This window comes from Nestor notabilis, unplaced genomic scaffold (assembly GCF_000696875.1).
Source record: "Nestor notabilis isolate BGI_N333 unplaced genomic scaffold, ASM69687v1 scaffold13741, whole genome shotgun sequence".
Taxonomy (NCBI): domain Eukaryota; kingdom Metazoa; phylum Chordata; class Aves; order Psittaciformes; family Psittacidae; genus Nestor; species Nestor notabilis.
Window position 1 is genome coordinate 24,549 of NW_009913419.1, and position 15,211 is coordinate 39,759.

Below are 15,211 nucleotides of genomic sequence, written 5' to 3' on the forward strand. Positions count from 1 at the left end.
AAGCTCTCCTTCCTCTCCTCCCAAGCGTAACACACCCTCTTAATTTTCACAAAGCCCCTGTGCTGTCTGCATTCAAGCCTCTCATGTCAGAATCTATGTAAGTATAACACCTATGTAAAAAGTAGTTTACAATAAATAGCGGTACTAACAGGCAGGTGTCGTTGTTCCACAGGAGAAGCCAGTTAAAACAGGAAGATAACTTAATGTGGAGATGTAGCAAGACCCATTTGCATTAATATAATCCATGTTATAGTTCTAAATGACTGAAATAAAATCTTTGCAGTTAGAATTTGCACCTACGTACTCCAGACACCCACATCAATTTAATCCTCATAAATTCTGATCTGAAGTACTGTTAAGAAGGGAATTAGTGGAAAGGAACCTGAAAGTGTTTAGCATAGGAGCAGGGAAGTTGCATCCAGAGAATGCTGTTACAATAATTTCTGATTGCCCCCTCCTCAAAAGAGCAGAGTAATCTATGTGCAGTGCTCTTACCACATTCAGATCAAGGGAGCGCAGTGCCTTCCTATCAACTAGTTTGCCATTTCAAAGCTTTAAGTAATGATTGCATACATATGAAACCCCAAGGAAGAACATCACACCAAATTTGCAGTAAGTTGGCAGGAGTAATAATAACATATTGTAGCATTTACTCTTAATATTTAGTGGGCATACAACATGAGTGCAATATAGTACAAACTCTGCCATCACAGCACAAATGACATCGAGTAGAAGAAAGGTAAAAGTTTTGCAAGGGCTAGTTTGTCCTGGACTCAAGTCATCATGAGCTTGACCTAAATTGTGCAGCGAATGGAGAGGATTCTGGACATTCTCCAGCAGCTTCAGCTAAATTAAATATGAACACGAATAATGCCCCGGGGCCCTGCATTCTCTGGGATGCCACAGGCATGGGACTCACAGAGCATCCACCCTTGCTGCAGAACCATGCTCCAGATTTTAACCAACTGAGTTTGCTCTGTTCAGCTTTTCCTGCGAAAGCCTCCCACAGTAAAAACACTCCTTCAAAACATTATGCTGCAGCAGATGAAAATAAATCGAGCTGTTGAATTTTCAAAAACTTTCTTTGAAACAACGTAATTTCAAGGACCACAATCACTCATTCCAGATACATGGTTCATGAACTCAAAACCATCACGTCCAAGTACTGCATGTTCTCATCTTTCCTAACTGCCATATGTTACTAAGTCATTTCGTTTTATACGCACCCTCATGGCTCCAGGCTTCATGGACAGATGGCTCTTTGCCACCTAATCAAATTTGCACATCAAGGGCATCCCAAGTGAGGTCCTTTGTAGAACTGTAGCCTCCTTTAGTTCCTCTCCCTTTCTTGAGCATTTGCACATCCGTACAAACTTGTACTACCAAAAGGTTCATAATATTCAGATACAAGACACTCATTCTTCAATTAAACAAAACGTAGTACAAGCAGTTCTATCCCATTCATTCTAAAAATACAATCCAGTGCCTTGGAACTTCACAGACTACCCAGAGAGTCCTCAATATCCCTTTTGGTTATATTCTGGGTCTCTCCTTCCTTCTTCTATAGCCACGTAAGTTCATTAGGCAGAACATGTCTGCGTCCTCTGCCACCACATACACAGTTACAATAATGCATCTTCACTCCTGCAACCAAGTGGCAGTTTTTGCTGTACTGTGCCAAGCTTGGTGCAGCATCTAAATTTAGATGCCTTCTAATTTTCTTTCTCTGCATATTGATAAAACTGAGTTTTCATGGATCAGCTCATCTTAATGTAGGCTCGTGGCTGTTGCTTTTGATGAACTCATAATCTCAGAGCTGAATTTGATTCTCTGGAGCATCCTATTAATCAGACAGGAAAGCTCTCATATTAGTAACTGTGGTATTTCTTCAAGCCACTCTGACCTACATTGCCTCACTGAGTTGGTTAGATTTTTCACACACCCTTCTACCACATTTTTATTGCCACAATTTCTGTAACTAGTTACTTGCTGCGTTAACTATCATATCCATCAAATACCTGTATAAGCACACATCTCGTCCATCTGAATGCACGTCAGGGTCAGGGTTAGCCTAGCACTGACAAAACACTATTTCACAAACCTGTACAATTCTTCAACTTAAAAAATACTGCTTTCTTTTACATACTGAATCTCCTCATCTTATCCCTTCTAGGATACATTTTATGGACACCAGGATAGATACAGGAAACAAGGTCATCTGCGTTGAGAGTGACTAAACCCTCCACTTTACACCTTTTTCTCTACAGAGGAACAGTAATTTTTAATATTGCCATCAACAGCTACAGAAAAAACCTCACCCTGTTAAGATAAACAAAGCTGTTTAGTATGAACATTTTAAGGACACCTAAAAGCGGATTTGTAACCTATACCAAAAAGAAGCAATCAGCTATTCAACACCAGTGACTTTAAGATAACACATATAGAAGAGTGTTATCTGTAGAATTTTTATAGAAGAGCAATGGTGGAATTGTGATATATGTTATCATATCATATCGACACTGCAGATACCAAACAGAATAGAAAGCTGAAAGGAAGAGGTCTCTATGCTCGTTACTTCTAAATGTTCATAGTAGCACTTAATAAATCACAATTTACACCTAGATTTTCTAAGCAATTTAACATTTTGTGCCTCAAAAGACTACAGCCAAGCAGCATCCACAATTCACTTCTCATGCTACATGTCATCTCTGTAGATTAAAAAAGGGCTATCCCAAAGAACACAGTGACCCAGAAGCCAAAGATAAAGTGTTTACAATTTGTTCCAGACATCACCTATTTAGCTGCACATAGTTCTTTATATTTACAGCCCCTTCTATTGCTCTGCTGAGAGTAGTAACCTGAATATGCCAAGCCTGCTAAACATTGACTAAAATTACTTCAGTGTCTCATAGCTGCAATTGTTTAACGAGTGCTACACAGGCACAGTATGAGTAACACCATTTATAATCAGTTAAACTAATCATCCTTACCCCCTTCCATAACCCCTTCTTCTCCAAGGACAGATAAATGTCATCTTCTAGTGGCTTTTGAGACACTACTCAGCCAGCCATTTCAATAGACGAGAGGTCCCATGACCCAGAAAGCATCATTTTGACAATATCCAAGCTGTTTTGAAAAAAAAGGAAGTCAAAATCTATTAAGTGGATGTTTGCCGAAAGATCCAAGTTTTTAACATGATTTAATAAAAATCAGTCTGCCACTGAATGTCATTTTCTCTATAATCAGAGCCACATTATATATACTTTAACATTCAGCTGATTAGTCTAAGCTAGGACCTCAAAGTACCAACCCCTAGGCTGCCAACCAACAAAACCTCCCCCACTGCTAACTCCTGTGGTTTTTCTAACAACAACAGGAAGGTGTTCTACAAGGTATTTCTTATTCTTCTTTCTTTTGATAACATGGCTGCATAGCCTCATCTGTCTGGCCTGCAGCCATGCAGCCACCAAAGCTGTTTTCTGCTTCCTGAGCGGGTGCTTTAAGACACTAAACTCTGACAAAAGCACCACTTTGTTGCTCTGGTTTTGAAAACTAATTGCATCCTATTAGCCTGATCTAAATTAGGAGTCCAGTTCACACTCCACCGAGCTTCTCAGCAGTGATCCGACTCAGATGGAAACCTGAAGCCAAGCTGCTTGGAGTGGTTGAGGTTGGGTGTGAACAAGAGCAAATTCCTTGGCTTCAAAGAAACCAGCTCCCAAAGCGCAAACATCCAGCCCCTGCTCCTAAGCTGAAGGTGCCAGGACAGAAAGCTGGTGCTGGGCATCGCCTGCATGTGGTGAGCTTCGGAACAGTGCCACCAACATGGATATTCACCCTTACTTACCCACCTAGAACTCCATCTGTGTACTGCCTCTCCGGGTAGTGCTCTCAGGTGTCCCAGAAACCAGCTCCCAAAGCGCAAACATCCAGCCCCTGCTCCTAAACCTGACAAGTTCTGGCCTTTTTCCAGGATGAAGCAGCTGCATCAGGGAGTGCTGCAGACAACTATTTTGGATTTAAGCAAGCAGAACTGGTACTTGTACTATCTAACTTAACGGTTATCTAATGCTAGTGTTCTGAATTTCTCACCTAGAGATGCTTCATTATCTTACCAATAAAGAATAGAAACTTTAAATGGTACAGAAGACCAAAGTGCAAAAATCTACTCCTCTAAAGTCTCTTTAGGTCCCATTTTAGGCACCAGGTACTTTCTTCTTTGCCCTGACTCCAAGCCACAAACTGCAAGTACTGCTTAGCAACAGAAGTTCAGAGTTAAGAAAAACTGTCAATGGAAGATGATTTAAGGTGAGGAATTCTAGATGCCAATTGTTCACAGAAGCAGGCTCATTTTTATCTGTTTCTTTTCCAGTCACCTGCCTCAAGTGACTTTATGCTTGGAACAAAAGAGCATAGAGGAACACCACTGGGTCAGTTATAATAGTCTGGACTGAGCTACTGATTCATGCTGACAAAAGCAAATCCTACAGGGAAAGCAGTGAGGCAGAAGCAGCAGAGTAGAAAGATATATCAACATGCTTCAGCTGCTGGAACTCTTGAAGAAGTATTGCATCAGGTCAGAACAAAGGTCAGTTTTGTTTTTATTCTTTCTGACAAGACACCAGTAGCAAACATGAAACAGTAAAGTGTGTAAGAATAAAACATTCCCAGGCTGTTAATATGCCTGTATATTTTACAGTTAAAAGTAGTCAGTAATTTAGGATATTTCTGAGTGGAGACTTACATACCACATATAAGTCTAACCCTTTTGACCCTGTGGCCCAGATAAGAGTCACATAGCAGTGAGTTCCACTACTACATTACACAGTGTAATGACATAAAAGTTTGAAATTTGCTGCCTGATCACTTCATTTAAATCTTAATTCTTATAAGTTACCAAACATTCCCAAATCGAAGTCACAGACAACGTCAAGCTGGTCCTGTCACATTTTAGTTCTTTTTTTAACCAGCATTGAACCTGGTATTGGAGAAGACGACAAACCCTGATTTTAAGTAGTAGATTTGAAGTATTTTTGTTTTGCTCTTCACTTATTTACTTTACTACCATTAAGCCCTAACCTAGTGCTTGCAGAGAAGCACAATGGCAGCAAGGTTTTCTTCCTTAGCAGAGTTCAGAAGTCCTTGGTCTTCATTGTTACACACAAGATGTACAGTGACTTGTGCTTATTAACTCTAAGTTACACCTGGCACGCTGGCACTCAGCTATGCCATATGAAGAGATCCTTCTGAAATTCAGCAGAAAATCACAAAGCCTTAAAAACATTCTTTGGACTACTGAGCCCAAGCCCTTTGTATGGATAAAGCCCGATATTTCTTCCCATTCTGTGGCTTGAGTAGTTTGTACAGAAAAATCTTTTACTTTATTACCTTATTCTTGTTTCTAAATTCTTGTGAAAGTAGCAACAGAAGACCCCAGAATAACCTTCTGAATATGACTGCTTTGTATTGGCTTAGAGGGTGTGTGTCTTTGCTTTGCACCTAGTTATGTATTTGAATGTATATCGGTATTAGACTACATAATGATACATTTGAATTTACATTTTCTATATTTGGAAGAAAATCAAGTCCTGATGAGCAACAGGAAGAGCTGAAAATAGAAACAGAGGCCAGCTGGTCTCTTCTTTGAAGTGTGAAAGTGTGAACATGTTTTATATTGTGCCTTCTAAAAATGAAAAGTTTAGCTACACAAAGTGGCCAATGTAAAAGGGTTACCACCATCACCATGTGTCTGTGGTTTTGGGAGTGATCACTGCTGCAGGGCTTTGTACTGTTCTCCTAGTGTGTCTATGAGGCTTTTTAGGAGAACGTGACTAGAACACTACAGAGATTTAAAAGGATGGAGACCCTATTTAAAAGATCTGAACAGCTTTAGGTGCAAAATAGACACCAACACGCTTTGCTTAGAGACCATGACAGTTCCAAGTACACACGAAAGCTGATTTTTAAGTATGTGGGAAACTTTGTGCCCTTTGGATTTTGCCAGCAGGTTCAGATGCCTGAGAAGACAGAACTGTGATCCATGTTAGATACAAGTATATTTAAAACCCTGTACATAACCATAATTATCATGTTAAGCACCCAAACTGCAGTCAGGAGAAATAATGCAGTATAAGCCCTTATCACAGCAAAAGATTTTCAATATCAGATTTGAGCACACTAGCATATATGCACATTCCTATCTTTAAAGTATACAGCTATTCTCATTTTTAATGCAAAAGCAACAGAACTGTCACTCTACAAGGATGCTGGAGAGGGACCTTCATCAGGTACGGCAGTGACAGGATGAGGGATGATGGGTTCAAACTAAAACAGGGGAAGCTCAGGTTAGATATAAGGAAGAAGTTCTTCACCATGAGGGTGGTGAGGCACTGGAATGAGTTGCCCAAGAAAGCTGTGAATGCTCCAACCCTGGTGGCATTCAAGGCCGGGCTGGACGGAGCCTTGGGTGACACAGTTTAGTGTGTGGTGTCCCTGCCCATGGCAGGGAGGTTGGAACTAGATGATCTTAAGGTTCTTTCCAACCCAAACCATTCTATGATTAGGTATGTTTCAAGACTGAACTAATCACCACATCACTTTTAACTTGCATCTCCTGTGAAGCCTATACTGTATACAGGCCATATAATACTATGAAGAGTGGAGCAAGTTACTAAAACTGTGTTTAAGGCAGAAGTTCAACATCTTAATATCTTTTTGTAAACAGATGTATTGTTTAGTCTAAAATGATTTCACAGACCGAGCTGATGTGACATTAATTTATTATATTACTGCATAAAGAGTTAAAAGACTAGTACAATGCTTAAGGCTGAAAATCAACCTCGTGCCCAGGAACTAGTGCAAGATTCATATGCTACTAAAGCACTGCTTCCAAACATACAATAAACAGAACAATACATGAAGCATCAGTGGTGATAACAGTGATTCTAAGAGGAACTCCTTTTAGGAAAAAATCTTGGAAAATTCTCCAACGAAAGATTTCACTTGCAGGGGTTGGGTCTAGATACTAACTGCAAAAAACATTCTCCAAGATATTTTTCTAGATTTAACTGTAGAAACACATAATTTTCTTAAGAGACTGCCTTCAAAGGTGAAGTTTTGAAAAAGAGAGAGATTAAATGATGGGAGGTCTGGGCGTCAGGGCAGAAATAGAACAAGATTTTCAGTAAGTTTCTTCAACACCGAGACAAACCTGTATTACAGATAACTTTGTAGCACTTTACAAAATGTACACTCTGTATATTATATATGCATATAAAACAGCATTATTTCAATCACTAAGTTCTTCCTCATCACTGAAATAAGCACTTTTCTTAATCCGTGGACGTTTTGAATCATCTGAAATTGAAGATTCCCCTGCAGACTGCGTCCATCTTTGTTGTTCTTCCTCAATTTTGGCTTGCTACAATGAAAGAAGGAAAAGTATTAGCCAGGATTAAGAAAAAGTATGATGCATTACAATAATAATAATGCTAATTATTAATACACATTGAATTAATTTATTGAATTAAGTTAAAGAATTCAAAGGGTTTATCTCCTTTTCCAGATAAACTGTGCAATGAACGCACCAGAAAGCATTTATGAAAGTTCCCACGTGCAAATAGTATGTATTCTGCACCAGTGCAGGCTACATGGAGCACCCTCCATTTTTAAAGAGAGGAACTTTGCCCGTGGCAAACTTACAGAACTATAGAGAAGCTGAGATCTGAAGCAAAGAATGCATCACATTTTAAACAGACGGGAAGAAATGAGAATATTTCTTGGCTTGTTTATATTTATAGGCTTTACTTCCAGTTATGGAGTTTTCCAGTCATGGGGGGATAATTACGCATATTTGCATTGGGTTTTTTTCGGACTATGTCATGTAAACGTTTTGCACTCACAGTCATGTTCAGAAAAAAGTTATCTTAAAATCTCTTGAAGGTTTTCTTGGAGGGACAAGGGCGCACAAGGGGACAGCTGAGAACCAGGCAGTGAAGAAATTTGAAGATCAGGTCAGGCTTGCTCTGTTTAGGGAAGCAAAAGCCTGTAAAGTATTGAAAAAGTATTTTACAGGCAAAAGCCCGTAAAGAAGTATTTTCTACATAACAAAAAATGCACTAAATATGTTTTGAGAGAAGTCCATTAGAGACCACAATGGACAAGGCAAAGGAAATGCTCCAGAAATAGATGTTGTTGAAGGACAAGGTAGTGAGTGAGGACAGAGAATACACCTGGTCATTTATACATGACTGTTTTTCTGGCTGCTCAGTTAACAGAGTAAAGAGGGATTTGTGGACCAAAACCCTAATAGAACATCACAGCAGAGATGACAGGAGGAAACTAAGCAGCAAAAGAGCTTGAAGGAAAAAAACAGAAGAGAAACCTGCAGCACACAAACACATCAATAGTGAAAACAGTAAAGAAACGACCAACTGAGTGCCCGGGGGTGCTACAGAGCAGACAGCCCTAGGGCTGTATCTCAGAGCTTTTGAAATGCAGATCAAAAAGGAAGTAGAATTGCATCTAAATAATAATAAATATGCAATGCTTCAATTTTGTACCTGAAAAGCTATAGCTTGGCTGAGACTATCTAGAGCAGGGTCTTCTCCTTCCTCTTCGGTTTCTTCCTCCTCCTCACTTTGTTGTGCAAAGAGAAAAATATATAGATCTTTAAGTGTTCAGTATGAAAAAGCTTCCAAATAAAAAAAACCCACAGTAGTAACGTGTCAATAAATATACATACATTTCTTCGGGCTCAACTACTTTCTTTCTTTTCTTCTTTTCTTTTTTTTTTGGTGGCTCCCGCTCTCCTAGCATATTTTTAGGACACGCATAACTTAAGTGTCCTGCTTCCTTGGAGAAAAAGAAATACTGCTTAACAGAAACAATTACAGACAACTACCTGTTAAAACATACCATGAGGAAAGTTAATGTAACACAGTTCAAGGGGAAAAAAATGGAAGCAATTAGTAAGATAAATGGAATGCTGAATTAGCACACAGAAGACAAACTCTCCTCTATAAGCTTGCCATGGAAACGAAGAGATTGGTGGCGATATGCATGTTTAACTGCAAATTGATAACAGGCTATAAGCAAAGTAGATTTTCTTTGGCTACTGCAATAGCTGAATACACTACAGCACCGTTTATGTTCAAGTCAAGATATAAACCTCAGCATTAACAGTTTAAGAAACAGGAGCGAGTCAACATTTCTGCTCTAGAAAGTGTTATGAATATAAATCAAGGCTATATTTGACATTAAATACTAGCAAAATCTGAATCCCCTATGTTCTTACATTCAGGGAAAGCGAGGAATTGCCTAAAACTTAAAACACGCTGCTTCTGTATAAAACCAGTTGTTTCCAGTATTTATTTTACTGCCAACGATACCATGAATTTCAAAAGGTATAACAAAAGCAGGTATTTTGAGTCAAAGATTATAAGGTTTTCCTTCTCAGACAGCACTATACTGGTACTCAGATCTGTGTGCTGATCAACATGTTAAGCAGCAATTATATATACAAACTTCCCCCCCAAAGCTCAAATAAAAGACAAAATGGGTATTATCCTTCTTGAAAATGGTAAAACTGCTCTATTAGTTGGTAATATCTACCAAAAAAAAAAAAAAAAATTAACAGCATGGGCAGGATTTAACAGCAATGGCCAAACTGAAGAAAGAAGCCAAAAGCCTGTGCTGGTTTTGGCTGGGGTAGTTAATTTTCTTCAGAGTATTTAGCATAGGGCTATGTTTTGCATTTGTGCTGGAAACTGTGTTCATAACACAGGGATGGTTTAGCTATTGCTGAGCGGAGCTTACACAGAGTCAAGGCCTTTTCTGCTCCACCCCACCAGCAAATAAGAGTGGGGGTGCACAAGAAGTTGGGAAAGGACACAGCAGACCCCAACTGACCAAAAGTGTATTCCATACCATATGATGCCATGCTCAGCAGTAAAACTAGGGAGAAGTTTGGTGGAGGAGCCACTGCGCAAGAACTGGCTGGGCATTGATCAGTTGGTGGTGAGCAATTGTCTTCATTTGCATCACTTGTTTGGGTTTTATTTTTTTCCTGTTAATTTTATTATCATTACAATTTATTATTATTACTATTTTATTGCAATTATGAATCTGTGCTTATCTCAAGCCACAAGTTTTCTCACTTTTACCTTTCCAATTCTCTCCCCCCCACCCTGCTGGGGGGTAGAAATGAGCGAGTGTGGTGCTTAGTTGCTGGCTGGGATTAAACCACAACAGATTCAAAAGATGGAATATATTCATTGATTTTTGGTTTTACTCACCCCGCATTCGTAGCATTTAGACTTATCAAAGTAATTACGCCTGCGAATGAATTCTGCTGCTCTTCCATTATCAATGGCAATACTTGCTTTTATTACTCTTCCAAACAACTACAGCAAATTAAGGGGGGAAAAAAAAAAGGTAAGTATTTTGGGACTGTAAACCCAACCCTCCAGTCATAACAACTTTCCACAATTTACCTGTTTGTTATTAAGTGCCCGAGAACAGTTTTGTGCAGATTCTTTATCCAAAAACAAAATAAAGGCAACTCCTTTACTCTTCCTGGTGTCTTTGTCTTTCATAATAGTAACTCTGAAAACAGAGAACCACATTATTGATATACTGAAATTACTTCAGAGACATTTGTTCTTTAAAGATATTGGTGGGATCTTAGCTTTGATACATAGTAAAAAAGAAAAAGCATATTTAACAATAGAAAGGCTCACTTAAATAGAAATTCAAAGGAACAGTTAAACTGGCCATGCAGCCGGGAGGGCCAGTAGTGTCTTGTGGTACATCTGGAGGAGTGTGGCCAGCAGGTCACGGGAGGTGATCCTCCCCCTCTACTCGACCCTGATGAGGCCACATCTGGAGTAGTATCTTGTTTCGGGCTCCTCAGCACAAGAAAAACAAGCAGCCACTGAAAAGGGCCCAGCGCAGGGCCACAGGGGTTAGGAGCTTTTCTTATGAGGAGAGATTGCGGGAGCTGGAAAGGTTTAGTCCAAAAAAAGAAGACTGAGAGGGGATGTCATTAATGCATATAAGTATCTTGAAGGTGGGTGCCAGGACGATGGTGCCAGACTCTTTTCAGACGTGCCCAGCAACAGGACGAGGAACAGTGGCCATAAACTAAAACACAAGAAGTTTCACCTCAACATGAGGAAGAACTTCTTTATCTTGAGGGTGGCAAAGCACTGGAACAGGCTGCCCAGGGAGGTTGTGGAGTCTCCCTCTCTGGAGACATGCAAAACCCCCCTGGACACATTCCTGTGTAACCTGCTCTAGGTGGCCTTGCCTTGGCAGGGGTTTGACTGGATGACCCCCAGAAGTCCCTTCCAACCCTAACGATTCTGTGATTCCGTACAGATAAAGTGGAGATGATTTTATAAAATTTATTCCCTTGGGTGGCTTGAAAAAACAGAGGACATACTCTTTAGACTTGGACAACCTAACTGTAGAGAACTACACATACTGAAGCTGAAATTAAAATTGAGGAGTAATGTTACCATTGTTAACATTGCTAAAAAACACAGCATCTTGAACTGCATCCAAACTGAGAAATCTATGTACATGTAAGTCTAACCAGCTAAACAGATTCATGATAGGAAATGATAAACATAAGCAGTATTGCTCTACAAACATCTCTAAGCGGAATCCAAGCAGATCATGGATGCATATGTTATTTTATGTAACATACAAAATCAAATCTTCACCCTAACCCTGGAATCAACAGCTCCAGCAGCACAACAAGAAGTTCAAGAAAGACCATGACCCAGTAAAAACAACAGACAAAGGATGACAAGAGGTGAAGGGGTAAAGGGGTGGGAATTCTTTCAATCTAAATATCGACTGTATTTAGCTCTAGGAAACAAACAAACAAACAAGAAGTATATGTTAATAAAGTACGGATTAAGCTACTCCTTGTGCCCACCATGGGCAGAATAAGGATCATCCATAACGCAAGCCAAAATTGTAAGTACTAATGGAACAGTTTTAAAAAACCCAAACAAACAAACTCCACTTCAATGCAGAAGGCATACCAGGGAACCTGTGTAACAGATGATCTGCATAGTAAAAAGCATATAAAATGAAAGCTCAATAAAGAAATCTCAATTTTCCCCCAAATACATGCACAGAAAGATAAAGCTTGCTACAGGTTTTTTACCAAAGCTTCTCGGACAAGGATGTATCTAACTGAATGCACTGAGTTGAAGAGTCAGTAAAACTGACTTTACAACAGTTTTATTAATTCCTTCTCCAAGATTTCCAAATGAGCGCTAATATGACTGTCAGGCTTCTAACTGGGATATTGAATCTACCAGTTAAAAACACGAGCACAGAAAGAAACAAGCGTGAGAAATCTTTAAGAAGTCAGCAATTTCTTGGAGCTCTAGAAAGTCCGATTTCTCAGAGAACAAAGTGAGCTAAAATCGTAATAGTCAGGATATGCTCGGGTGAGAAATGAGGATGTGATTTTCCTGAGTCAAGACACTTAAAAAAATGTCTCTAAAGCTTATTTAATTAAATTAAAGCTGACCTCGATGGCATCACAAAGCTTTCTGTAAAGTGTTTTCAAGTCCCTGAATACAGATTGTACAGAAATCAAGCTAGTATTTGAAAATATTTTTCTTGGGAATTAATGACTAGTTGCAAATAGGAAAACCTGATCCTTGTTAGCCTCAGTTTCAAAGTGAAATGGGATACCAGTAGAATCCCACAGTATTGACACTGTTTATAGTCAGGTCAGGTTGCAAACGGGTGAACAGGAAACAAATTTTGCTAGATAAAAAGAAACATAGTAGTATTTTACACATGATATTCTGTGACTCTGTATTTGGCTTAACTTCCGGCAGTGATGAAGCAAAATGACAAGAAAAAGTAAGTATCAGTATGTGATTTCTTTGCAAAACAATATGTGTGTGGGGGGAAACAGTTACTGGGCAGACAGAATTGCAAGTTCTACATGAGCAACTTTCACACAGGTCACAATGCAGGAAAACACCATTTCTGTTGTCTATGACAGTAAGAAAAGGCAAATAAAATATTAGAAAGTATTAAAAAGAGAAAGCTGCTATGATACCTTTGAAATAAGCAATGCATCGTACAGCCAACATGTCATACAATTCTCATTCTCCTATCAAACAAGCTCAAAAGCCAGGACAGTAGCACATCCCTACCCCCAAACACACAGAGTAAAGGTATATTACCAAATGCTAACAGGAAGATCAGCAGTGTCAAATTTATGTAGAATAAGCCCCTCAGTGGATAAACACCAGTATTACTCAAACCTCTGTCAGGATTTTTCTAGATTGGTAGTTCAGCTATCAGCTAAAACAGGTCAGACACCCCACCCTGGAAACAATCGTGCCCAGTTATACTGGTCATTGCCTGTCTGCCAGAGCCCTACATAAGGGGTTTCCTCTCAGTCAATTTTTAAAGAAACCCTACAACTTTAGAAAAACTTATGTTTTTCTTGCTATTTGTCACCTGAAACACACTCCTGAGAGTTGAACAACTTTGAATTTAGCTCTGTATCTCACAGATTACTACAGCAACTACTAGAAGTTAAGAGTAGATATTTGCTGGTATAGGGTTAAAAACTGAAGTCTTGAGTCTGGTTATTCTGACTAGTTAAAAAATAAAAAACAAATCAAGAGACAAATCAAAACAGCAAGTTCCTTATTGTGGCAATCATGTCTCCCACTTCAACACAGAGGCAGGTATTCACAAGCACTGTTCATTAATACCCCACATCTTAAAAGCTGTTACTACGCAGCCTTACATCTAATCTTAAATATAACACTAAGCAGTCACACTAAGAAGTCCTTCTAGAACCACAAATAGAGGAATTGTACACTGCAATTGTGGGAACTGTTTGTGGGAATTGTGACGTCTAGTTCACATAAGTAGAAGCTCCCACTTTTACACTATCCACTTGTGTCTCAGGCAGCATTCAGGGGAAGGGAAACAACACTTATGAGAAGAACATTGTTTCAACTATTCAAGTGAAAAGACCATTGGTATATAACAACATTCTACTTGCTGTTAAGAGGTGGTTAGCGAACCTGTCCCTCAACACAAATACTCTTACATCATGTGTGTAACTGCAAGAACTTCCAGTTGTTAAATTAATTTATACTTTATTAAAAATGGACAGCACGTCAAGACAGTTCCACATTCATTCTTGAATTATAAAAAGCACAAGACTGTCAAGTGAAGCAAAGACATTAAATACTTAAAAAGAAAGCTACAAAAATAGGCTATGTCAGGTCACTTACTTGACAACTTTCCCATACTTTGAAAATATCTGAAATACAAACGAGAATAAAAATATTTAGCAATAGACAACTGCACTTCCTTAGTAATAAATTCATCAAGACAAACTTTTCCAAGTAAAAGCTATATATCAGTATTGTATTTACAGTCAAAATTGTTGTCAACAACTTTAATCTGAACAATGCAGCTTTTAAAAACTTACCCTGTACAGATCATTGTTTGTCAAAGCGAAGGGTAAATTGGACACATACACTGTGCTTTTGCTTGGTGCCAACCCACCACTCATTTTTCTGATGACGGGAGAAAGAGAGAAGAGTTAAGCGGTATTCAACAGCAAAAGCAATTAAAAAAAGACAGTGCAAAACTTCAAGTTGTTTTTCAAACCTAGCCCAGATAGTCATTCATCATAAAGTTGCATGAAATAAGTATATTCCTTCCTCCTCTCCTGGATCCAGAGTATATTTTTGCTGCATTTGAGTCAATTTGTAAGTCATGAAAAAACAGACATGTTTCACATACTTAAAAAAAATCTCTGCCGATTTGTTCAGTAAAGAAAGGTTTAGGTCCAGAAGGAAACAAGTAATGTCCATTTACTGAACATTATGGTCAATATGGGAAATAACCGACCTTTGTTCAAGTACCTGCATGATCTGAGTCTTCACACAAGTTTCAGTACAGGCGCATTCAATGAAGAGTAAACCACAACTGGTTAAGGGGTGGGGGTGGGGAAAAAGCTTCCCTCAAGCAGAGACCTAATTATTGGGGTGGGAATGGGGAAGATACTACATTGACTTTAAAATGTATCTAAGATGCTAAAGCAGCAGGCATTTCCTTTTGTATCTCTTGCTCAGGAACTGCAAGCGTCCACAGCTGACCACAGCACCTCCCCTAGAGACATTCTCACCTCCTCCTCCCACCCAGC

General features: G+C 39.1%; 1 protein-coding gene across 1 annotated transcript; it reads right to left on the bottom strand.

The window, feature by feature from the left end:
• Window positions 1-7,079: 7,079 nt before the first annotated feature.
• Window positions 7,080-14,582, bottom strand: ZCRB1 (zinc finger CCHC-type and RNA binding motif 1). The gene is made up of 7 exons (XM_010023195.1): window positions 14,492-14,582; window positions 14,292-14,320; window positions 10,494-10,605; window positions 10,296-10,403; window positions 8,744-8,853; window positions 8,562-8,637; window positions 7,080-7,420 (listed from the first exon to the last, which is right to left on the bottom strand). Exons 1-7 carry the CDS (start codon window positions 14,573-14,575, stop codon window positions 7,289-7,291), a joined length of 651 nt encoding a protein of 216 aa, XP_010021497.1. The 5' UTR covers window positions 14,576-14,582; the 3' UTR covers window positions 7,080-7,288.
• Between the last annotated feature and the right edge of the window lie 629 nt (window positions 14,583-15,211).